Source organism: Chiloscyllium punctatum, chromosome 30, assembly GCF_047496795.1.
Source record: "Chiloscyllium punctatum isolate Juve2018m chromosome 30, sChiPun1.3, whole genome shotgun sequence".
Taxonomy (NCBI): domain Eukaryota; kingdom Metazoa; phylum Chordata; class Chondrichthyes; order Orectolobiformes; family Hemiscylliidae; genus Chiloscyllium; species Chiloscyllium punctatum.
The window spans coordinates 6,063,438-6,090,160 of record NC_092768.1 but is presented as its reverse complement, the minus strand read 5'-3'; the positions used below and the strand labels follow the sequence as shown (position 1 = coordinate 6,090,160).

At 45.6% G+C, this 26,723-nt stretch overlaps 2 protein-coding genes across 9 annotated transcripts in view; one reads left to right on the top strand and one right to left on the bottom strand.

Annotated features, from left to right (window-relative positions):
- Window positions 1-26,723, top strand: part of LOC140455148 (ras/Rap GTPase-activating protein SynGAP-like) — a 1,171,996-nt gene that overhangs the window by 910,571 nt on the left and 234,702 nt on the right. The gene's annotated exons all lie outside the window — the stretch shown is intronic.
- LOC140455040 (uncharacterized) overlaps window positions 15,093-26,723 on the bottom strand; it is a 48,379-nt gene continuing 36,748 nt past the window's right edge. The window contains exons 4-6 of the mRNA XM_072549709.1: window positions 23,445-23,714; window positions 22,918-23,064; window positions 15,093-16,790 (exon numbers count right to left, since the gene is read on the bottom strand). Of these exons, the coding sequence (XP_072405810.1) occupies window positions 15,198-16,790; window positions 22,918-23,064; window positions 23,445-23,714 (2,010 nt within the window). The 3' untranslated portion in view covers window positions 15,093-15,197. The remainder of the gene's footprint in view (window positions 16,791-22,917; window positions 23,065-23,444; window positions 23,715-26,723) is intronic.

The following is a 26,723-nucleotide window of genomic DNA, read 5'->3' as shown; positions in this document are numbered from 1 at the left end:
GGCAGTCACTCTCATATCATGTCTGAAGTTCAGCTTGTTTGATTGTATTTGGAACAAGGCTGAGTTGAGGTAAGGAGCTAGATGGGTCCTGGCAAAACCCAAACTGAGCATCAGTGATCAGGTTAAGTGATCAACGTGTAAGCGTTCTCTGATGACACTACCAATGACACCTTCCATCTGATGATCAAGAGTAATCTGATGAGCTAGTAACCGGTCGGGTCGAATTTGTCATATTTTCCATAGATAATACCTACCTGGCTAATCTCTCATGTTGTTGGAAAGTAGTCAGTGCTCTAACTGCATTGAAACAGCTTGGGTAAGGATAGTTGGAGCACAATTCTTACTACTGCTGCCAGGTCATTGTCAGGGCCCCATTGCTTTTATGGTATCCAGTGCCTTCAGCCCATTTCTTGCTGTCACATGTCTTTTCTATGAATGTGCAATGCTGACTCTTCCCAATGCAGTCATGGACAGATGCATCTACAACAGGTAGATTTGTGAGGAAAGAACAACCCTCTTGCTGGTTCCCTCAGCATCTGCTCCAGGCCAGATTTGCTTTCAGGACTTGACTAGTTCAGTTGTAGTGCTACTAAGCCACTCTTGGTGATGGACATTGAAGTCCCGTCCCCTCCCCCAATATTCTGTTCCAAGACCACCTTCATACCTTCATTGCTTTTTCCAAGTAGTTTTCATCATGGAGAAGAACTGACTCATCAGGAGGAGGGTTAAAGATGGTAATCAATAGGAAGTTTCCTTACCCATGCTTGACCTGATACCATGTAAAAGATGCTTCCCTTTACAATACAATGCAAAAAGTACTAATTGTCTGTGAGATTTTCCCTTGGACATGATGCAATGTTGAAGGAGTACCCATTGTCTGGGACTCAGACTCTGGTGGCTATCTAGATGGTAATGATCCCATGAGACTGTCTGAAGTAGGTCTGAGAATTCTTCAATCTTCCTGCTCAAGACTCCTCTCTCAACCAATACTATTAAAAACAATGGGTCATTGTGAGTTCCCGTTGTGTTATCTCTGCCACGTCTTCCTCACAAAGCAGTTGATTCCTTTTTTCAGAAATGCCTCAAGGTGCTTGACATGGACGTTCTCGAAGTTTTAGTTCTCTGCCAAAAAGTGGAAAATCAAAGAGCTCAATATGAAAATGTAAAAGGTAGCATCAGAAAAGGAAGACAGGTCAATGTCTTTGCTCAACAGGTGCTGTAGAATAATGCATATGGAAAGGAGTTTGAACTGGAGGATCAATGAATCATGTTATTGTTTGGATGAAATTGAAAGAGATGGTGAGAAGTGACGAAATAGGGTAGAGCTCCAAAAATAGGATAGCCTCATGTACATAATCATAAACCAGAGATGTGAAGCATTACCTTGCAGACTGTGTGGTAACTGAACCCTCAATCTATTTATTCAAGCCATACTTTATTATCCAGGACCCATTCAGACAGTGCACAAAGCTCTATTCTAACAGCCCTCATCAAAGCAGATTTGGAGACAGCCTTCCTGAGATTGTGTCATACATACAGTAATGCATCATTTTCAGTTCTAAAGTCTACATTGAGTTAGCTGATTGATTTTTATTAGGGCAGTGTAGCATCAGTACTGCTGGACCATATGAGGAATAGAGATGCCTGGAATTACATCAGGTGAACATAGAAATAGATCATATCTGTGATGTCCCTTCCTGTGATCAACTACTATGCTGAGAATAATGCTCCGGCACAAAGAATGGCCACATAAACATGATACTGAATCACAACACATAGGAATTCTTTTAACCTCAATATATAACTCCAGGGATGCTGGAGCCAGTTTCCTGGATTGAGATTTGTAAGCCCAGCAGAAATCAATGAATCTCAAAAGTGTTGGTCACAGACAGTATTCATTTTTCTGTTAGTATTTATGTGATGTTGCAAAGGTGGATTTATTCTCCATCACCCCATCCCACCTGAAACAGCACTGGTGTTTGTGGGTCTTTAACCCTGGCAGTGCTTGTGGTGATGGTGCTCTGTAGGGAAGTCAACGACATTGATCCAGCAGGAAATGAGGGGATGGCAGTGAGGATAAGGAGCCTGCAGGTGTTAAAGTACTAAGCAAAATGTTGATGTTGTCAGTGATGGAAATAGCGGGGAGAGTAGTGCGAGGGGGATGCTGAAGCGACCCAGAGTCAAGACCCTGCACACTGAGGCCACAATATCCCATCGGTGGAGAATGAACAGGGCAGTGCAACTGCCAAACACTTGAACTGTTCGGCACTGTCTGACATGCCTGTTGTTGTGGCTGCAATCCATCCAGGTGAGTGTTCAATATTCCACCATGCTCCTATTCCTGAGGCTAACCTTGTAAATGGTGAAAAAGCTCTTCATATGTTACTATTGTAACTTGTCTTACGAACTTTCCGAAGAAGTGGTTCCAAACCCCTTTCTATTCACCAAAATCACCCATTCATCACTAAAGAGGCAACTTTAAGGCTCTCAGCCATTGATGAACCGACCTTCCAAAAAAAAACACAGATTAATTCAGAATGTAGTTATTTACCCTATCACATCTCACTGGGGTAGCATTCTGGAAATCAAGGCCTTGCTACTCTCAGAGTCATCACTAAAGTATTGTTTTAAAAATTGTCAAAGTACACAAAGACCCCAATTTACCTGTCAGATGGACCCAGAAAATATCTTGTTCAGGTCTCACTACTGAACAAGACCTATTTATTACAAATAAATAGATTCTAAGCACATATAAACAACTCTGAATAGTCAGCATGTAACTCATTAGTTAAATTACTAAGCAATCTTATGGACCAGACCATCTCAAAATATTTTGAGAAGATATCCTAGACTGTAACCTTTTCTTATTTTAAAGGCAAGCATAAAGTCCCTGCTCCCGAGGCAATGTGACTGGTCAAACTACTCGATGTTAAGCAAAATACAATTTATTTAAACTCTGCAGTTAAATTGCAACCAAAGAAAGGGATTTAGAATAACCTAACTGTATTGGAAAATTTGACAGAATAATAGATGCAGTAACTATTACTAATTGTTCTAATATCATAGCGTCTCATAAACACACCCCTTAGCAAAAAAGGAAAATTCAAACACAGATTCTCACACGCAGTTCCCTAATCCAGAAGGGAAAAAAACATCAAGAGAAAATTCAGAGGTAATAGCAACCAGGAGACATTCACTGAAGCTTCCAACTCTATTGAGACCCCAGTAGCTTCTGATGTCACTGAAGAAAAGCCAAAACCCAGAATTCTGGATCCCTGAGAGCTGGCCACACTCATTCAGGGTGTCAAACAAAACCCAAGGCCTCCCAAGCTGTTTACTCAAGTGATCTTCATTAGACAGACCTACACCTCTGCCTTACGATCTCTTTTAAAGAAAAACAGGAGAAAATAACCTCTTAAAGTGACAGTATTGTCACACCAATCCCTCCTAAAACCCGGTATACACACACACATACGCAGACAGACAAAAAACGGTGGTCTCATGGGTAGATGGAAATAAACTGGGGAAGCAGTTCACTGGCCCCAGTCCACAGGTTTCACTGAGATGATCCTTTCGCTTGCCATGATTTTCTATTTCTCTTCTCCAGGTCCTTTTCAGTTCTTCACAGGAAACACCAATTATTGGTACACTAACTACAAAGTCTCTTAGCTACTGCTTAAATGCCACAGCTTAATGCAACTGACATTCTTTGGATAATTTACTGGAGAGGAACTCACCTCACCTGTTCTTGCAGCAGTCTGACAGCTTCTGCCAGTATTGTTCGCACCTACAAGTTGTTCAATTACCTCGGAGCCAAGTAGATAGTTGTTGTCAGGCTGATGGCCTTTAGCTTCCACAACTGGTCACAACTCCACAAACCAATCAGCAACCTGTTGCCAGCCAAATGTCACTTTGTACTCATCCCCTGGTGCTAGCCCGATTATAAACAGCCTACCCACCCCCAACCTTTCAACTGCTCAGAAAAAGCAGCAGTGTAAACACAGCTTAAAATGTGCTTCAGTAACTTGTTTTTCTTTTAAAAAAAACTATACAGTAATTCCTTTTTCAATCCTTTGTTGTAAAACTTTCTTTTTACAACTCAGTCCACAATCAAAAATGAAGTAAAGCAAAAGATGCAGTCTTTACAACATTAAAGTAGCTGAAATGACTGTAAATGAAAACATCGTTAGGGACCAAAAATGTCAGAAACACTCAGCAGGTCAAGACCAACTTAACACTTCATTGAAGTCAGTTGAGATTAATATTGGACATTGTTCATCTAATTCTGTGGGCTTCCCGTGAGCGTGTTGGGCCGATGATCTTCCATCAAGAGGGAGCTCCTTTGCAAAGTCAGAGAGATACAACCTTCTGTCAGAAGAACAATGTTCTCAGATAATGAGCTACCAAAATAACCTTGAAATAATGATTAACATAGTTCTCTACTTTGATTGTTAGTCAGGTCGATAGTGACATGTTGAGATATTATAAATCCATACGATATATCAGCAGAAGTAGGCCATTTAGTCTATGATCACCTCCACAGAATTCCACAGATTCACATTCACTACCCTCAGATAGAAGAAATTCCCCCTTATCTTTCTTTTAAATGTCTGATCCCTTGTTGTGAGATGATTCCTTCTGGTCCTAGACTCTCCCACAAGTGGAAACAACCTTTCCACGTCTAACCTTTCAAACTCGCAGTATGTGTCAATAAGATTCCTTCTTAGCTTTCTAATCTCAGACCCAGTTTAGTCAACCTCTCCTCGTGAGACAGTCCCTTCGTATCCGGTATCAGCCGAATGAACCTTCTCTGGACTGCTTCCAATGCCAGTATATCCTTCCTTAGAGAAGGGGTCCAAAATGGTTCCTAGTATTCCAGGTGACATCTGACTAATGTCTTGTATTGTTTTAGCAAAACCTCCCTTTTATATTCCATTCTTTTTGATGTAAAGGCCAACAATCTATTTACCTTCCGTATAACCCACTGAATTTGCCAAATCAATTTCTTTTGTCATTCATGAACAAGGACTCCCAATTTCCTCTACCTTTGTAATTTTTTTGAAGTCTTTCACCATTTGTATAACATTCAGATCCTCAATTCGTCCGGCAAAATTACATGACCTCATATTTCCCTACATTGTATTCCATCTGCCAAGTTTTACCCATTCACTGAACCTGTCTATATTGTTATGGACCAGACCAGACCCCCTCGAAACATTTCAAGAAGGTAGCCCAGACCCTAACTTTGCTAGTTGTTTTAAGCAGATGTAGAGTGGATATTTCAGCAGAGATGCTGCTGGTCAACCCACTTAGTTTCAAACAAAGCAGAATTTATTTACAAGATTACTAAATGAGACACAAACAACAGAAAACAGAATAACTTAACCTATCCGAAAACCCAACAAATCATTCCAACTTAATGATGCTGTTCCAAATACTTGCAACAATCCCATAAACATCCCTTGGCACAAAAGGTAAAACCAAACACAGGTTCTTACAGGATAAAAGTCAGAGAAAGAGTACCAGCCTGGATTTGCTTCTTTGGGTCCAGCAGCTTTTTCTACACTACTGCTGAAACCCAACCCAAACCAAACCAGAGAAAAGCTGAGCTGGGAGAACTGGCCACTCCCCTTTCATTGTACAAGTGTTTTTTTAAAACTTGAAAGCCTTCTGCCGAAGGCAGTATCTTTTTGATATTATCAAATTGACCCTAAAACCCTTAAACCCGAGATTTTTCAGAGACAAGGTCTTTTACCACCTGTCTGAAAAAAAGGCCAAAGACAGCATAACCTTGTTAAAGGAGCAGCTTTGTCACAATAATCATCAGCAGACTCCTTATGTCATCCTCACCACTTGCCTTCCCACCTATTCTTGTATCATGGGGCAGCACGGTGGCTCAGTGGTTAGCACTGCTGTTTCATAGCACCAGGGTCCCAGGTTTGATCCCAGCCTAGGGCGACTGTCTGTGTGGAGTTTGCACATTCTTCCCGCATCTGCGTGGGTTTCCTCCCACAGTCCAAAGATGTGCAGGTTAAGGTGAATTGGCCATGCTAAATTGCCCATAGTGCTAGGTGCATTAGTCAGAGGGAAATGGGTCTGGGTGGGTTACTCTTCGGAGGGTTGGTGATGACTGCTCGGGCTGAAGGGCCTGTTCCCACACTGTAGGGAATCTAATCTGCAAACCTGGCTACAGTACATTTACTTTCCTCATCCAAGTCATTAATATATATACTGTCAATAATTGTGGCCCCAGTACTGAGTGCTGTGGCACTTCAGTAGTTACAGATGATCATCCTGAAAATGCTCCCCTTATCCTCACCCTCTGAGTTTGGCAATCCTTTTTTAAGGAGACAAGATTCACTAGCCAAGTCAGCATTTATTGCCCACTTGTCCAGGAGCCAACTACATTGCTGTGGGTCTGGAGTCAGGGTAAGGAAAGCAGCTTCCTTCCCTAAAGGACATTAGTGAACCAGATGGGTTTTCCCGACAATAGACAATGGATCCACAGTCATCATTAGACTCTTACTCCCAGATTTTACTGAGTTCAAATTACACCATGGGCTGTGGTGAGATTTGAACCCGGGTCCCAGACAGTTACCAGAGTCTCTGGATTAACAGTCAAACAATCATACCACGAGGCCATTGCTTCCCCATGCTAATATACCAGTGCCATGGGCTGTTATCTTATTAAACAACGTAATGTGTGGGAACTTGTCAAATATCTTCAGAAAATCCAAATTTATTGTGACTGTTCCCTTTATCAATCCTGCTTGTTACCACCTCAAAGAAATCTAGTGAATTTTTCAGACATGAATCCCCTTCATGAAGCTGTGTTGACTCTGTTTGATCATGTACTGTATCCATAAATGCTCTGCCATTTCATCCTTTATAATAGACTCCCAACATTTTTCCAGTAAGCAAACTGATCTATAGGAGTCTGATTTTTGAATAAAGGTATCACACTGGCAGTTTTCCAATTCTTTGCAAGTTTACTAGTATTTAAGGAATCCTGAAAGATTACTACCAGTTTATCCATTATCTCTGCAGCTATGTCCTTTAATATCCTTGGATGTATCCCTTCAGGTTCATGGGCTTATCCATCAACCATAGAGAGAGGAGCAGAATTAGGCTATTTGGGCCATCAAGTCTTCTCTGCTATTCGATCATGGCTGATATGTTTCTCAACCCCATTCTCCTAGCTTCTCCCTGTAACCATTGATCCTGCTCCTAATCAAGACCCTAGTTGTGTGTCAAAGACACTCAATCATTTGACCTCCACAGACCTCAGTTCTCAAGGGTCGTCCCTTCAGTCTGAGGCTTTGCCCTCAGGTCCTACTCTGTCCTACTAGTGGAAATGTTTCTTCCACATCCACTCTAACCAGGCCTCTCAGCGTTCTGTAAGTTTCAATCAGATCTCCCTCAACCTTCTAAACTCGATCAAGTTCAGACTCAGAGTCCTCAAATGCACCTTATATGACAAGCCCTTCAACTCCAGGATCATACTTGTAAACCTTTTTTTGGACTCCCTTCAAGGCCGGGACATCCTTCCTTGCATAGAGGATCCCAAATGTAGACTAACCAGAGCCTTATACAGCCTCGGCAGTACATCTCTGCTCTTGTATTCTAGCCCTCTCAAAGTGAATGTTCACATTGCATTTGCCTTACTAACTGCCATCTGAACCTGCATATCAACCCCATGAAAATCCTGAACTATGACTCCTGAGTCCCTTTGTCCATCAGATTTTCGAAGGCTTTCCTGTATAGAAAATAGTCAGTGCCTGTATTCTTCCTACCAAAGTGTATAATCCCAAATTTCCCACATTGTATTCCATCTACCATTTCTTTGTTAACTCTCCTAGTCTGTCCAGGCCGTTCTGCAGTCTCCCTGCTTCCTCAACACTATCTGTTCCTCCACCTCTCTTTGTGTCATCTGAAAACTTAGCAACAATTCCATTCGTTCTTCTGTCCAGATTGTTAATGTATAACGTCCACTACTGTCCTAACAGTCCAATTTCCGCTCTTAACTCACTCTTACCTTTTAGATATCTAAAATACTTGCAATTTTCTTTAATATTACTAGCTAGCTTACCCTCATATTTCACCTTCTCTCTCCCCCATTGCTTCTTTTAACTTCTGCTCATTTTTAAATACTTCCAGCTAAACTTCACTATATTGCTTACTTTTTCTTTTGCTTTTATGCTGTCCCTGACTTCCTTTGACATCCATGGTTGCCTCGTCCTTCCCTTAGCAGTTTTCTCATCATTGGGATGAGTTTCTACTCTGTCCCTCAAATTACCCCCAGAAACTCTGCTCGGCTCCCCTTCTAATCAATCCTGGCCAACCCTTCCCTCATGTCTTTGTAATTACCTTTATTGGTCTTTAGCCACTTTAGTTGTCCTAGCACATTTTCTTCAGCGATAGTTGTTGTCTTTATTTCCTCTTCTCCTAGTTAGTTAACTGATGGATAATTACTGCAACATACTCACACAAGACTCTAGATATTATATTAACAACAGAACAAAGTTTATTAAAATAAGTTAATTATAAAAAAAACACAAGCTATCTAAATCTAAGAGTCAGAACAATTTAAAAATTCCTAGTAAAACAAAGTTTGAAACTGTTTCCTGACACTATTTACCACAAAGGCTCATCCCAAGAAAATACATCCTTAACTCTTTAAAGTTCTACATAATTGACACCTGACACCTGACCTGGCAAAGTTTATTTGCCAATGAGCTAATTTGAAGAGCCCTTTCCCACGCTGCTGTCATAAGCTTTTTCACCAATCTAATGACCTGAACTTCCACAGTTTCAAACTAAGCTCAGAATAGCTTTCTTCCAAAATTCATTAAAGAGAAGTTTTCTCATCCTAGAGTCTTCCAAATCGAAGACAGAGCTGATGATCTTACGTTTATCCAATCCACTGTGAATATAACAGTACGAACATGTTTCCATCAACACCACACAAATCTCCTGTCATCTGCTCTCTGACAAAATGCTGTAACAGAAGAACTCTTTTTTAAAAAAAAACTCCACACAGAAATACCCAGCACCCATCTGTCTCAAATTTGCAACCCAAATTCCAAAAATAATAATGCTCCTTCCATCACAACATATTCTCTATATCACTTTGTTATAACTGTTGCACACCCGCCCTCATTAGAGCTCTTTCAGCTCATTAATAGTTGTTTTTAGGTTTAGTTTTAACATTCTAGCCACCACCACCCCCCCCCCCCCCCCAACACACACACACACACACCACGTGCCAAAACCTGTGAATTTGTGTAAGTACAGTGTGGACAGAATCAGTGAAATACCGAACATCCTCCACTCCTTGCTTTATCAGTGCTAAAATGAGATTGGGTTGAGAAGGACTACTGTCTGGTCCTGCTTGCAGAGAATAATAAGCATGTGATTTGCTCATGAGGTGATTTTATTTGGCATATTCTGGAGCAAATTGGTGCTATTTTATTGTGGCAGACTGCAAAAGTGAAGCTGTGAGCCATTACGAAACTCTGGGAACTCTATGGTGAGACTCTGTCCAGCTGCCCACCAATTTGGGGATGTGATGAAACATTCTCCACTTTTGCAGAATGCAGCTCCAACAACACTCCAAAATAACTGGACATGATTCAGGTCAAAGCAGGCTGTTTGACTGGTACCACCCCAGCTTGTCACATAAGCATTCAATCCCTCCAAGTCCCAACACACAAAAACAATGTGTGTCACCTGTCCTATTCAGTGCAGCAACTTGCCATGTCTTACTCAAATCAACAGCACTTCCCGATCCCATAATTTCCACCACCTAGAAGGACTTGACTGTGGGCTCAATGGTACCCCATTGGTTACAAGTTCTCCTCTACACCATTTGTCATTGCCATTCTGGTCTTGTCTAAAAGCACCATGGGATGTATTCACCATAGAGACTGCAGGACCAGCTTCCCAAAACCAAAGGTAGTATATGCTGGCTTTGACTATGAATACCCCACATTCCAGCAACGTGTTTTGTAAATGTCAGCGGTGTTGTTTGCCCATTGAACAGTCCAAGCATTACCTGCTTTATACATTTCTTCGTAGATCGCTCACAATAGAGTGATCTCACGTTTTGAGGCAACAATGAATTCCTGTATTTATTACTCTGCAACTTATTTGAGGTGGTGTTATCCTAGGTTTAGAGAAAACAACTTGCCTCTGTATAATAGACAATTTTAAATGTGCCAAAGAACTTCACAGGAGCTTCACAATCTGGCAAATAGTGACACAGACCAGATTGGAGATATTTGGACAACTAAGCAAATGCTCTGTCCAACAGGGAGGACATAACATTCAGAGTAAGACACAGGTGATTTTACTCAAAGCTGCTTGCTATGTACAACACCCAGTCACCAAAATAGCCCATGAGAAAGAATGCATCTCAGTTTGCATATTTGGCTTGATGTGCATGGAAGCAGGCAAGAATACAGAAATAGAATACACATACAGATACACATAACAGACCAGCTGTGTATTTTACCCATTTGTTTTTAAAGAGAAGTATGACAGACAGGACAAGAAGATGTGCCAAAACAACCAATGGGAAAGACAGGAGTGTGACAGACGAAGATTAGGGTTGATTTTCCAAGCCCAAACTCTAATAAAGATTTTTGATGGGGTAAATAATATTTCCATTGCTGACAAGATTGATAGTCAGATGACACAGCGTACAGCGGGACAAAAGACGAGGTAGGGGTTTAGATGGGGTGAGTGGGTTTGGGAGAATGGTGGAAGCAGAGGGAGAGATGAGCCTTTTCTTTTGCTAAGCACTAAGTAGCTATGATCTGGAATGCACTGCCGAAAGGATGTTGACAACAGGTTCAGTAACAACTGTCAAAAGTTGATGGGTGAAATATGCAGGGCTAAGGGGAAACAGCAGGGACTGGAGTGGGTTAAACAACACTTTCAAAGAGCCAGCACAGGGACCAAACGTCCACCTTGTAAGATTTTGTATAAAAACACGTAGCTTACTCATTGGGTTACCATGTTAAGAATTGCAAGGCACACCACAGGAGTGAACAAAATAAAAATTTACATTAAGCCACGTTAAGGAGATATTGATTGAAGATGCAGTTTTTTTAAAAGTATGCAGTCAAAGAAGGGATACAGATGCAGAGAGGTCTAACCAGGGATTCCACAGCTTAGGGCAAAGACTACTGAAAGCACAGCTACTAGTGAAGTGCAAGAGGAAAGAATTGGAAGAGGTCATGGAAGGGCTCAGTCCTGTCATCTTCCTGTTGTATTCACAGGGACGTCGCGGTCAGGGCGGAGGGGGAAGGTGGGGTTGTGTGGTACAAAACTCTTGGTCCTGAGGCAGGCATAAAGATGGGATTTCTCAGGAAAATGTGCTTTCCCCTTTCTGTAATCTTTGATTGGATGGGTTTAACAGCGAGGAGCAACAGACATTGCAGGAGAGAGATAACTGTTAAAAAAGTCACCCAACAGAGGACGTGTTCTACAGTGTCACTTATTCAAAGTGGGAACCCCAGCTAACATTTTTGTAGTCTGTCTAACAATAACTGTTCACATTCAATTAGGTCTTATCATGACTGAAACTATCAGGCTGCATTGTGGCCACAGGTGCACAAGTTTTCTAATGTAGAATAATGACTCCTTTGTCCCTGGATGTTTACCATGCAAAAGTGGGTACTGCAGATGCTGGAGATTAGAGTCAAGATTAGAGTGGTGCTGCAAAAGCACAGGTCAGGAAGGGCTTTTGCCCGAAACATTGATTTTCCTGATCCTTGGATGCTGCCTGACCTGCTGTGCTTTTCCAGCACCACTCTAATCTTAACTCTTGACTGTTTACAGTTCATCCCTTCATTTAATGACCCCCCCACACACACAAGCTAGAAAACCAGAGACAACAGGTGCATGGAAATACCACTGCTGACAATGCCATAATGTATTGCCCATCCCCAATGACTTCAAGAAACTGGTGGTGAAGCACCTTTTTGAACCACTGGAGTCCATCTGGTGTATATACAAATGTTCTGTGTTGTTAGGGAGGGAAATCCAGTTTCGAGGAATTCTAAGGTTTTGATCCAGTGACTGTAAGAGAACAGCAATGTAATTCCAAATCAGGATAATGTGAAATTTGGAAGGGAACTAGTTGTTTCCACCATTTCTGCTATTCTTGCTGTCTGTGTAGGAGAGGCTACTAGTTTGGAAAGTGCAGCTGAAAGAAGTTTGCCCATTTGCTGCAGATAGTATATGCTGGATGGAGTGAATATTTACATTTGTGGATGAGGTGCCAATGAAATTTCGCCTTGTATAGTGTTGAGCTTAGGGTTTCTTGACGCTACACCCATCCAGGCAAGTGGAGATCATTCCATTGTCTTCCTGACCTGTGCCTTATCAATTAGGCAGACAGACGATGAGTAATCGCCTCTGATCTGCTCCTGTAGCTACGCTCTTCCTTCACAAAGGTGTGTGACCTGCCTTGGAGCAGCTAACAAGATGGCAAGGCACCGACCTGGATGTGCAAATGCATGGGAGTAGCCTCATTTCGAAAAGCTGATTAGGGCAGACACAGTGACCTCGGACAACTTTGTGGAACTGTTCTTTCACACTCTATTTCACATTTACGTTTCTGCCTGAAAAAGCCAACATTCTACATTGGAGCTGCACCTTGTGCTGACATCAGGTGAACAACAGAGCAATGTGAATGATCCACTCACCTACACTATCCACATAGGACAACCTTCTTCAGTCTATACCTACTGCTCTCTCTGACAGCATTAACAGGCAATAATATATAAGTGACTTGTAGATCTGACCAGTGCTGTGGCTGGCTGTTTGGTCTCTCTGCTAGCCAATAACACTGAGCCCATCTGCTTATTTTATGGTACTTTTTAAAAACCTGGTGACAAAACCACTAAATGATAAGTGAATTTGAATCAACCCTCAAATGTACCTCCAGCCACTAGGAGGCAGGAAGCAGGAAGCTCCTGGTTGATTCCCTCCCTTCATTGCTCTCCTTGGACCACAGAAGGTCAAGGGAAGAGTTAGCAGTGGTCTTCCATCAACTTTGCACTAGCAGGCAAGCAGGGAGGTCAGTTTTACAAGGTGATGAGTAAAGAACCAGAAGAAAAATGAGGATGGTTATTTTCATGTAGTTGGTTATAAGCAGGAGGGAGCTACGGGAAAAGGTGGTGGAAATACTGTTTGAGTACTTAAAGGAGACAAATTGGTGGGGCCACTGAGAAACATCATGGGAGTGGGACAAAGATGGCACCTCAAATGAGCTGGCACAGGCACGATGGGCAGTACAGCCAAAACTACACTGCATCATTTGAGTGAATGCTCCTATTGTTATCTTAGCAAGTCCAGCTCGGCACCTCGATCATTCCTAAGATGAAATTTCTTTAACTAAGTGAGGCAGAGGGCAGCTCTCTCTCTCCAGTCCTTCCTCATGAGATATTGTTCAATTGCTTTCTCGTAGGATGTTACATTATTGGCAGGGCCAGCATCCATAAGCCTGGAGGTGGTCATGAACTGCCTTCTTGTAGTCCGTGGGGGTGTAGGTAGACCCACAATGCTGTTAGAGACAGAGCTCCAGGAATTTGACCCAGTGACAATGAAGGGATGGTGATATGTTTCCAAGTCAGGATGGCTCAGGTGGGAACTTGCAGTTGGTGGTGCTCCCAGGCATCTCCTGCCCTTGTCCTTCTAGATTTTGAGATTGTGCAGAATTCCCAGACTCTTGAGAACTGACTGGCTTGAGAGGGCATTTAACAGTGAACCACATTTCAGTGAGTTCATGTGACTAAACCACATAAACGACCTAAAGGTTGGGTTTTAAATAATCGATGATAGCTTCATCCCTGCTACTCGGCTTTCAAATTCAGCTATTTATGCAGCGAATTTAAACTCCTCCAGCTGCCCCGGTATTGATTTGGACCCATGGATCACTAGGGCAGTGACATTACCAGGAGGCCCACCAGCTCCTCGCCTTGGCTGTGCGGTCACTCCAGGTCACAGCCGAATGAGCGCAATTAACTCCAAACCCAGTCAGTCACCAAACTTTCTTTATTCACAGGGACAGCAGTTGAAATTCCACACTTTTTCTTTTAAAAAAAAAGTAGCAAAGAACACAACAAAATTAAAAGCGGGAGAAAAAATGGTGACATTTCTGAAAAGGTGAAACACAGGCCCTAAAAAGTCCTTTTTACAGCAACTGTTGTACTTCTTGATGTGCAGACACTGTTGTGATGGAGGGAAGTGCAGCAGTCAGTTTGCATAACAGCAAGCTCCAACCAATAGCAAGGCGATGATGACCAGATCATCCATTTCTAGTGAGAATGGCTGAAGAGGGAATCTTGCCCCTTCCCCCATGATTACCTCTGTCGTCTCACCCCCCACTCCCCCTCCCCCCCCGCCACTCCACACCAGCTTTTACTTTGAAAGACCGAACGCAGAGGATAGTCTGCCTCCGATCTGACAGACTATCCTGAGCACCCTGTCTCAAGTTTAACGTCTCCGGCACTGGCACTGGTTAAACCAACCTCGATGTTTCTGCTCAGGTTCTCCGGAGGGGATTTGACTCCACAACCTTACAGCACGCAAAACGTGGTCAACACGTGTCTGACTGGATTCTGAGGTGCACCTTTCTCCCAGAATCGGAGCTGTGCCCAGGAGCTTCTCCAACCCTGCCCAGGTTTAATTGCCATAAATATTAAAAAGCAGAGGTGGCCGTAAAAAATACTTCCATGTGCAGCAACACAATTTACACACACACACAGATATACATATATCTAAATATATAATATATATATATAATTTGTTTTATATATATACTTAAATACTTATTTCTTGTAAAAATCGTCAGCATGCCCTGATTCAAAGGTAAGTGGGTTTAAAGCTGGGTCAACTCAGCTGGAAGTCAGTCATGTTTGAAATGCCCAGTTGAGCACAACCTTGGCAGCAGGCTCCAGATTGTGTTTATCAGTCCTTGCCACACCCACCCTATCCCCCCACCCAACGACTTTGGTTCCATCGTACCCACTCGCAGTTCTCCCCTCCCCCGACCTCCAGTCTCTCTCCCCCCGCCCCCCTTCCACACACACCCCACACCCACCTCACCCCTCGTCCAGAGTCTCTGCCGATCGGTTGGAGGAGTGGCAGCTGGTGGGCGGAGTGTGGAGGTAGCGGAAGGAGCTGGGTCAGAGGTCGGAGGGCACGCTGAGGTCGGAGGGCACATCGAGGTCGGGGAGGGGGATGGGGACGGAGGTGGCAGCGTGGTAGAGTTTGGCACAGGCATTGCGATGGCGCGTGAAGCTGTCTCGCCACATGAACTTCTTGCCGCAGTAGTGGCACTCGTACGGCTTGTGGCCGGTGTGGATCTTCATGTGGCCCATCAGGTGGTGCTTCATCTTGAACTTCTTGTTGCAGATGGGGCAGCCGAAGGGCCTCACGTTGAGGTGCATGCTCATGTGGCGGTCCCGCTGGCTCTTGTGGGCGAAGCTCTTGCCGCACTGGCAAGGGTAGAGCTTGTAGACGGCGCCACCGGGGAAGTCTGAGCTGGCTGACGCCCCGGCCTGCCCGGAACTGGGGCCCGGATCGCCCAGCACGCCGTAGGCACCGTTCTCCTGGATCTCGCCAGGCAGCCCAGAGCCCTGCATGGCCATACCCCCAGGGCTGCCCCCGGCCGGCTGCTCAAAGTGGAAGTCGTCCGACGCTCCGTAGTAGTCGACGGGCTCGTCGTAGCCGGGGTCCTCGGCAAACTCGTCATACTCCTCGGGCCCCAGGTGCTCACCGAAGTGGGCAGGCGCCTCGTGCACCCCGGGCTCCTCCGGCTCCCTCTTTCCCATGGGCGGCACCAGCACAAAGTGCCGCTCCTCGTCCTCGTCCCCCGCGCCACCTGGAGACGCACCACCCTCCACCTTGCCGCCCTTCACCAAGACCCAGCGCTTGTGTGGCACCATGCTGGGCTGGCTGTAGGCCTGCAGCGGGTAAGGGCAGTCAGCGCCGCCGTCGCTCACCGCCCCAGCCTCACTCTCCCGGCCCTCCGCTCCGAACTTCTCCCGCTCGGCCGAGTTGCTGATGACGTTGTCCTGCTCGGTGTCCTGGCGCGGCGAGGTCCGGCCTTTCTGCCCGTCGTCGTCCTCATCCTCATCCACCTCCTCCTCCTCATCGTCCCCTCCCCCCGCCGCCCCATCCTCCTCCTCCTCTTCTTCCTCCTCATGTTGCTGCTGCTGCCCGTGTTGGCGGTGGTGAGGGTGACAGTGGCCCTCCACCTTGACGCCGTCGTCCTCGGGCCTCTCGAACTTGGCGGGCAGCTCGGGACCGTGCCAGGGGCTGAGGTAGTTGCTGCTGCTGGGCGACTGGTTCTGGCTAGGGGCGGGCGGCGCCGGGGGCTGGCACTCCCTCAGCAGCTCGGTGCACTTGTCCACCACATGCCACATCTGCAGGAAGCTGGCCACCGTCAGGTAGCTGACGATGTCGGGCGACAGGACAGTCAGCTTGCCCGTGTAGGAGGAGGCCAGCACGTTCTCAAAGGCCTTGGGGCTCATCACGCCCGGCAGCACGATGCGGCTGGCATTCTTCAGCAGCACCTGGTCGTGGAAGTAAGGGGAGGAGGCGGCCAGCACCGCCCGGTGGGCCTTGAACATTTGGCCCTGCAGGTGGATGGTGATGTCGCAGAGCTTGCCCTCCACCCGCTGCTGGTTCAGCTTCCTCAGAAGGTTGTTGCCAAAGTTCGGGAACTCCACCTGAAACATTCCGGGCTCCATGGGGCCGCGTCTTCTCCAGAGTCCCTGTGGTGGCGGTGGGTCAGGGATTGGGATGATGGGAGGGGGAGGCAGAAACAAGCCAAGTTAAAGGTAGCAGGGATGCACACATTACCGAAGACTTAACCTGCCACATAGCTAGGAACTAACCACCTGGTACCAAGTAATAAACGTCACCCCCGCGTTCGACAGCCCACTGGAGTCAAATATCCTGTCCCCCGCCCAGTTAGGCAACACTTCTTTGAGGAGGTAAGGAGCAAAGGAGAGCCAGTGGACATGACCTATTGGGATTTGCAGAAAGCCACTGTAGTAAGATAAGAGCCCAAGGCGTTAAAGGCATGGTACTGGCATGGATAGAGGATTGGCTGACTGGCAGAAGACGGAGGTCAGTGCTGGGACCACAACTATTCATATTATACATGAATGATTTGGATGGAGGAACTGAGGGCATTATTGCTCAGTTTGCAGACGACAGCTGGAGGCGTAGGTAGTGTTAAGGAGGTGGGGTGGCTGGAGAAGGACTTGGACAGGTTGAGAGTGGGCAAAGAAGTGGCAGATGTAATACAATCTGGGCAAGTGAGAGGTTATGCACTTTGGTAGGAAGAAGAGGCGCAGACTATTTTCTAAATGAGGAAAGGCTTTGGAAGTCTGAAGCACAAAAGGTATGCTCCTTCAGGATTCTCTTAAAGTTAACATGCAGGTTCAGTTGGCAGTTGGGAAAGCAAACACAATGTTAGGATTCATCTCATTTACAAGAATGATCCTGGGAATGGTGGGCTTGTCATTTGAAAGGTAGTTGAGGACGCTGTACCTGTACTCAAGAGTTCAGAATTACTGAGGGACATCCCAAGGCACAATACATCACAGGAAGTGCAGTCGTTGTCGTAATACATTAATGACACACAGATATTTCATAAACAACAATCTGATCATTAACATTTGCTCTAAGTCTTTCCTGGTAATTGCAATGCGCCGTACGCTGGAGATTCCCTCTCCACCCTGTTGACATTTTGGTGATAATGGCCAGGTCAATTCGTCTCAGTGAGACTGGGACAGCTGTAGCCGAGTCAGTAGCCCTCTTGACTCTCTGAGTCTGAAGGCTCAGGATCGATTCCTGTGACAAAAACAAAAGCAAAGCTGACCATGCAGCACTGCTGTACTTCTGAAGGTGCTTTCCTTTCAAGGAGATTTTAAACCATCGCCCCATTCAACTACTCAAATGGATGCAAATGACTCCACGGCGTTATTTCAAAGAAGAACAAGGGAGACAGTCCCAGTGTCCCAGGCAATATTTCACCCTCCATTAATACTGCAAAAGAAAAATTACCTGCTCATTGTCATCTTACTGTTGGCCGGAGATGCTATGCATAAATTGACTGCCGAGCTTCCTCCTTAGCAACTACATTTCAAAGGCCAGCTGTAAAGTACTTTTAAATATTACGGAAATGCACTTTTTAAAAAAATAAATATTGCTTGAGGAATGGGGAGGGCTGGCCTGGAGCTTTGCACCTGGCAACCCTCCCAATATGTCTGAAACAAGTACAGTGCACACAGAATTCTAACAATCTACATCCAATTATTCGTGAGTGAGGACAGTCCCCGAAGCACTCAAATACAACCAGACAGCGCAGGAGGCCATGCAGCCTCTACACTACCCTTTCCTCCTCCTCCCCCTCTTCGAATGGGATATTGAGCCTATAAAACCCTTCCATACTGCCACCTGTACCAATTCTCAGCAGCATCTATCTACTCTTCTCCATGAGTATTCAAATCTTTGGTTTCCACAGAGAACTAGATATAGACATGTTCTGCTACCATTGTTATTCCTGATGGAAAATTATGCTAAAATGGCAGATTGTCGTAATGTGGTAGATTGCCACGAATCACTAACAGCAGGATGAAACCGCCACCAAGCCCTTATACAGAAAAGGGAAAGGCTGAATCAGCCAGAGTACTTTAGAAAATAGAAGCCAGAGGCGTGGCTTTGAATAATTTTATTCAAATCTAGCAGTCAATAGGAGTGTGGTAAATATGGCCAAAGACATATTCAGGTGAAACTTCTTTAGTCAGAGAGTGATCAGAAAACAAAACTCTCAACCATGTAGAGAATTGTTGAGGTGTGTAGTATAGAAGGTGCTCATAACAAAGTTAAACAAGTACATCAGAGTGAACAGTGTATAAGGAAGGACCAAACAGATATTGAAATGAAGAAGAGATGAGCATGTTTGGCATTAACAGCATCCTAATGCCCACTTCTGTGTTGATTCTAAATAACCTCGCCCCTCATTTCTGTAATGAGCATTTTAATCTTTAGATAACAACTCTCAGAGCAGCGGATATAACTTTGACTTTCTGCCTATCAAAGAAGGAACACCCACTCTCAATTTATATGAAACTGGTTAATGGCATCTGGGGGTTGTGGGTGTCTGCTATATACTTACCCCACCCTATACTTCCCTCTCTTGTTGCATGGGTTATGCGAGTGTCTACATAACCCTTCCATCCTATATAAGACACTCCACCTTCTGGCTGGTTTAAAAGGGTGCCAAATTATTAACCAGCTAGCAAACACTGCCACTATCTCTCACTATTCACAAAGGCAGAAGGATGAAGGACTAAAACGCAACTTATCGTGTAAAGTTAAAAATCACACAACATCAGGTTATAGTCCAACAGGTTTATTTGGAAGTACAAGCTTTCAGAGCACAGCTCCTACATCAGGTAGTTAGTGACAAAGCAGCAGCACTCAGAAAGCTTATATTTTCAAATAAATCTGTTGGACTATAACCTGATGTTGTGTGATTTTTTTAACTTTGCCCAACCCAGCCCAACACTGGCACCTCCACATCTTATTGTGTAACTCATCATTTAGAATGAATCTTAGACCTGCTCGGCTTAGGAACATAGCCACAATTTCTTTAGTTTCAACCAAAGCCCATCATGCCATCCTACTTAACCCTGTCTGTCTTCTCTCCGTGCATTTGTCATCTTTCCTAAAGTGTTGAACCCTAGACACAACATTGAAACCACAGCCAAACCATCAGAATTACCTTGATCTTGATGTCCTATGACTCTACAATGCTAAGTCCATTCTTGGGATGTGAATCTCTTGTGCAAAGCCAATACACACCATCCACCCCAACAAAAACTAGGGGGGAGCCTTCTTCTCAAACCAACCCAACCCTCTCGGCTGCTGCCATGATGAAGTTTATTCCATTAGACCACTTCAGCACTCTAGCTTCAAATTTAGAGTCAACGAAGTAGCACATGGGAGCTGTTCAACAGGGTACCTGACAGTAAATAGGAGCAAATTACTGCAGATGCTGGAATCTGTACTGAGAACAACAAATGCTGGAGATCACAGCAGGTCAGGAAGCATCCATGGAGAGACAGCAAGCTAACGTTTCAAGTATAAATGACTCTTCTTTTGATGAAGAATCACCTGGACTCGAAACATAAGCTTCCTCTCTCACCATGGACGCTGCCTGGCCCACTGTGATCGCCAGCATTTGTTGTTTTCGATACCTGACAGTGAGCCTGGGTGATTTGATTGCTCAAGAACAAAGGAAGACTGGGCGGTTTTGCTGAGAGCTTAACGATATAGGCAGCAGTCCCTGTGTTTACAGTGCATATAATCGAGTCTCCCAAAGTTACAGGAAAGTGTTGTAGTTGTCATGCTGTAAACTGCCCTTTTACTTTTATAATTGAAAGAAGCTGAGGACAAGGAGAGCTAACTAGAGGCGTTCCATGTTGCATTGGAAGAAAGAGAGCACAAAGAGCCAGCGGGTTGCAGGCTTCCCTACGAATCAACGCACACCACAAACAGACAGCAGTTGTGTGTGCTTGGCAAAGAGAAGAGGCCGTTTTGGCTTTGCAAACTATCACCACCCAGATTGGGAGTGGAGGGGAGGCAGTGAGGAAAGAGAACGAATCAGTCTCTCATTGAAGAGAGGCATTCTGCAGCCTTCTGGGAGCTTTCTTGTGCCGTGGCTAGGGGAAGGAGGAACATCGGAATCCACTAGTGGTGGGTGAGAAATTTACTGAAATCTAATCAAAGAGCCTGCAAACAGTCACTCAAAGTTATCACTTGACAAAATAGGGTTGCAGGAACCCACTGGGAGCTGACAGAAATTGTGGCCTGTTTGCTAAAAGTAATTCAAAGGAAGAGTGTACTGGATAATAAGTGAAAAGAGGAAACTTCGTTCCCCATGGCAACATACTCTGAAGTAGAAGAAAATAGTGTTTAGTCAATTTTAGTGATTTGATGCTGTAAAAGTTTTTGAACAAAGATAGATTTCTGTCATTCTTTCCTGAAAGTTCTGATCACTTTTAAAAAGTCTGTACAGAGATTGAAACAGTGTGTTTTTTGGTAGCAGGTCCAGGATACTGACCTACCAACGATGAAGAAACTGTGGTTCATGCCCTACACAGGGTTGTGTTAAGACACAGAGGGGAACTGGTGTGATAGAATCCTGATAAAGCCAATATGCTTGTCAGAGGTGGTAGAGGTCACCGGTTTTGGAGATTATGTCAAAAAAGGCTTGATGACTACATTAAATACAATGTACATTGCAGTGCTGGTTTGCGGAGGGTGTTTAGTCTAATGAATGATCAATCAAGCAGACACTGGATCTAGTTGAGTTTCTGGTGTTTTTTTATACAGCAAACATCCCCTTCTTCCTGGATGTTAAAAGTGGAGGTGCAATGCTTTTAAAATACAAACAGTAGCTGGTTCTTGTTAGAGATAGTCACATCCTAACACTTGTACAATATGAACGTGGCCTGCCATTTAGCAGCTCAAGCACAAACACTATCAGGTCTGGCTGCGTGCAGACACAGGTACCTTCAGAACCTGATGAGTTATAAATTTAGTTGAACACTATGCAATGAGCAGATGATGTCCTCACTTCTGACTTAATATTGGAGACAAGAGCGTGAATGAAACAACTGAAGCTGTATTGGCCAGCTCTAAAAACAGTGCTCAATAAGTTAGACTGTTGCTTATCTATACCGTCAGCCCTTTCACTTCAAAAGCAAATCCAATAGTATTAATTTCGATATTGGTGTAATGTCTGGATAATGATTGGAGGGAGGAAAATTAGAGAGAAACAAACATCTGCATTTATGTAGCAGCTTATGTAACACAAAGTGGAGTCACTTTCGTAAGAGATGTGGCAGTCAATTTGCACACAGCAAGTTCCCACAAGCAGCAATGTGACAACAACCCGATAATTTGCTTTTTAATGATGTTGGTTGATTGTTGAATATTGGGTGCGGTTAACTCCCCTGCTTTTCTTCAAAGTATGCCATGGATCGTTCACCTAAAAGGACAGACAGATCCACGTTTAAACATCTCATTCAAAACACGCTACCATTGCTACACAGTGCCTTCCAACTGTGTGGTGCTCCCTTGGTACTCATGCTCCGATAGCATGACACTCCCTCAACACAGACCTCCCCAACACACAGTGCGGCGCTCCCTCAACTAACCCTCTGACAGTGAGGCACGCCCTCAGCACTGACCCACAGACAGGGTGGCATTCCCTCAGCTCTCCATTGGATTCCCAATCTATGTCTGCGCACGTTGCTCAAAATGCACCGTTCTGCCTTGCTTTATGTCGCTTGCTAACATTTTGCAAACAGTTATGCCCATCCTGGAGGCAGGGGCATGCATGCAAGCAGTTGTCTGGGGTTATTCCCAAACGCTTGATAAGAATTGCAGCCCATTGATCCTGATGAAAGGCCAAGTGCCTCCTGCAAACCTGGACGGAGGCGTTTACAGACTGGGGTCGGGGAGTCCAGAACGAGAGGGGCATAGGTTTAGGGTGAGAGGGGAAAGATATAAAAGGGACCTAAAGGGGGAACATTTTCACCCAGAGGGTGGTACGTGTGTGGAATGAGCTGCCAGAGGATGTGGTGGAGGCTGGTACAATTACAACATTTAAGAGGCATTTGGATGGGTAAATGAATAGGAATGGTTTGGAGGGATATGGGCCGGGTGCTGGCAGGTGGGACTAGATTGGGTTGGGGTATCTGGGTCAGCATGGACGGGTTGGGCCGAAGGGTCATCTCTATGATTCCCCGTCCGTGCCCCGGGGCCGGGCATCTCGCCGTCCCACCCCACCCCCTCCTCTCTCGGGGCTGCCCTACCTACTCGAGTCCGAGGCTTTCCGGGGACAGGCTGAGGCCTAGCTCCCTCCTTTCCGGGTGAAGGAGCGGGATCTTCACAGCGCGGCTGCCGCTTTTTAAATGTTTTTTTTTTGTCCGCACCTTTGTATTTCTTCAGGAAGCGCTGTCCGGTCTAAAGGCGACTTTGGGGCCCCGGCGGCGGCAGCGGCAGCTCCTTCATCTCCCGAGGGTCTGCACTGTAATGGAGGGGGGGGGGGGGGGCGGGAAGCCGTGCCGCGGCCTTCGGCTGTTTCCGCCGCCAACGCTCGGCTATTTCCGGTTTTCCTCCTTCCGTCCTCACGCCGCGGCCCTCGGCTGTTTCCGCCGCCAACGCTCGGCTATTTCCGGTTTTCCTCCTTCCGTCCTCACGCCGCGGCCCTCGGCTGTTTCCGCCGCCAACGCTCGGCTATTTCCGGTTTTCCTCCTTCCGTCCTCACGCCGCGGCCCTCGGCTGTTTCCGCCGCCAACGCTCGGCTGTTTCCGGTTTTCCTCCTTCCGTCCTCACGCCGCGACCCTCGGCTGTTTCCGCCGCCAACGCTCGGCTATTTCCGGTTTTCCTCCTTCCGTCCTCACGCCGCGGCCCTCGGCTGTTTCCGCCGCCAACGCTCGGCTATTTCCGGTTTTCCTCCTTCCGTCCTCACGCCGCGGCCCTCGGCTGTTTCCGCCGCCAACGCTCGGCTGTTTCCGGTTCCACGCCGCCCCCCCTTCCCGACGCTCGGCTTTCCCCGCCACTACTCGGGTATTTCCGCCCCCTCCGGTCCCTGCCTGGCTGAGAGTGTGGTGCTGGAAAAGCACAGCAGGTCAGGCAGCCTCCGAGGAGCAGGAGAGTCGACGTTTCGGGCAAACTCCCTTCATCCGGACTGAAGGCAGGGAGCCTCCAGGGTGGAGAGATAAATGGGAGGAGGGGTTGGGGAAGGTAGCAGAGAGTACAATAGGTGGATGGGGGTGGAGGTGATAGGTCAGAGGGGAGTGTTTCCCTCAGAGCAGAGAAGGCTGAATGAGCACTACAACATTATGAGGGTCATAGACCGGGTGGATAGGAAGCTGGTGGCATGTTGGCGGCAGCAGCTGCGTTTACCGTGAAGGCATCTCCATCTTGACATTGACTCCTCCACCTCCCGCTGCGGCCTGGATTGCTGTGTTCTCCCAGACTTTTGGTTGTCTACTCCTCCCTCACCTCCCCCTCCCCCCCCCCCTGTATAAAGGAGGATAGTAAAAGCTTTTTTAGGTATGTGCAAGGCAAAAAAATGGTTAGGACTAAAATTGGGCCCTTGAAGACAGAAACAGAGGAATATAAAACGGGGAACAAAGAATTGGCAGAAGAATTAAATGGGTACTTCAGATCTGTGTTCACTGGGGAAGACACAAGCAATCTCCCTGAGGTAACAGTGGCTGAAGGACTTGAACTTAAGGGAATTTATATTTGCCAGGATTTGGTGTTGGAGAGACTGTTAGGTCTGAAGGTTGATAAGTCTCTGGGGCCTGATGGTCTACATCCCAGGGTACTGAAGGAGGTGGTTCGGGAAATCGTGGATGCGTTGGTTATTATTTTCCAGAGTTTGATAGATTCGGAGTCGGTTCCTGAGGATTGGAGGGTGGCTAATGTTATACCACTTTTTATGAAAGGTGGGAGAGAGAAAGCAGGAAATTATAGACCAGTTAGTCTGACCTCAGTGGTGGGAAAGATGCTAGAGTCTATCATAAAGGATGAAATTACGGCACATCTGGATAGTAGTAACAGGATAGGACAGAGTCAGCATGGATTTATGAAGGAGAAATCATGCTTGATTAATCTTCTGGAATTTTTTGAGGATGCAATTCTGAAGATGGATGAGGGAGATCCAGTAGATGTAGTATACCTGGACTTTCAGAAAGCTTTTGATAAAGTCCCACATAGGAGGTTAGTGAGCAAAATTAGGGCGCATGGTATTGGGGGCAAAGTACTAGATTGGATTGAAAATTGGCTGGCTGATAGGAAACAAAGGGTAGTGATAAATGGCTTCATTTCGGAATGGCAGGCAGTGACCAGTGGGGTACCGCAGGGATCCATGCTGGGACCTCAGCTTTTTACAATATATGTTAATGATATAGAAGATGGTATCAACAATAACATTAGCAAATTTGCTGATGATACAAAGCTGGGTGGCAAGGTGAAATGTGATGAGGATGTTAGGAGATTACAGGGTGACCTGGACAAGTTAGGTGAGTGGGCAGATGCATGGTAGATGCAGTTTAATGCGGATAAATGTATGGTTATCCACTTTGGTGGCAAGAACAGGAAGGCAGATTTCTACCTCAATGGAATCAATTTAGGTAAAGGGGCAGTACAGAGAGATCTGGGTGTTCTTGTACACCAGTCAATGAAGGCAAGCATGCAGGTACAGCAGGTAGCGAAGAAGGCTAATAGCATGCTGGCCTTCATAACAAGAGGCATTGAGTATAGAAGCAAAGAGGTGCTTCTGCAGCTGTACAGGGCCCTGGTGAGACCACACCTGGAGTACTGTGTGCAGTTCTGGTCTCCAAATTTGAGGAAAGAGATTCTGGCTATTGAGGGAGTGCAGCGTAGATTCATGAGGTCAATTCCTGGAATGGCGGGATTACCTTACACGGAAAGACTGAAGCTACTGGGCTTGTATACCCTTGAGTTTAGAAGATTGAGAGGGGATCTGATTGAGACATATAAGATTATGAAAGAATTGGACACTCTGGCAGCAGGAAACATGTTTCCACTGATGGGTGAGTGCCGAACCAGAGGACACATCTTAAAAATACGGGGTAGACCATTTAGGACAGAGATGAGGAGAAACTTCTTCACCCCGAGAGTGGTGGCTGTGTGGAATGCTCTGCCCCAGAGGGCAGTGGAGGCCCAGTCTCTGGATTCATTTAAGAAAGAGTTGGATAGAGCTCTCAAGGATAGTGGAATCAAGGGTTATGGAGATAAGGCAGGAAGAGGATACTGATGAAGGATGATCAGCCATGATCATATTGAATGGCGGTGCAGGCTTGAAGGACAGAATGGCCTACTCCTGCACCTATTGTCTATTGTTGCCAAAGACCTGCTGACCCTCAGGTTAAACTGCCACCATGTAAGTGGAGTCCGTGGATGGAACATTGGCTTCTGTGACGGTCTGAGACAAAACAAAAACTGCAGATGCTGGAATCCAAGGTAGACAAGCAGGAGGTTGGGAGAACACAGCAAGCCAGGCAGCATCAGGAGGTGGAGAAGTCAATGTTTCGGGTGTAACCCTTCTTCAGGACTGGCCTGTGCACACAACCTTCTTATGGTCCTGGACAAAGCAGTTGCCATACCAGACCATTATGCACTGCTGCATTATGCTTTCAATGGTGGTTGGTGAGGGTCCTTATGGACATACCAATTTTCCTGAGCTGCCTGATGAGTAAGAGGATGGCTGTGCCTTTTTGACCGTCACATCTACATGGGAAGTTCAGGACAGGTTGTCAGTTATCATCACTCCGAGGAACTCGACACTTTCCACCTTCTCAACCTCAGCTCTGTTGATGTAGATGGGGGCGTATTCTCCTCATTTCTTTTAGAAGTCATTGATCAGTTCTTTAGTTTTGCTAATGTTGAGAGAGAATGTTGTTCTCATTGCACCATGTCACCAAGCCTTCCATTTCACTTCTATAGTTTGACTTGTCATGGCTAGATATCTGAGGAGAAAGTGAGGACTGCAGATGCTGGAGATCAGAGCTGAAAATGTGTTGCTGGAAAAGCGCAGCAGGTCAGGCAGCATCCAAAGAACAGGAGAATCAACGTTTCGGGCGTCTGCA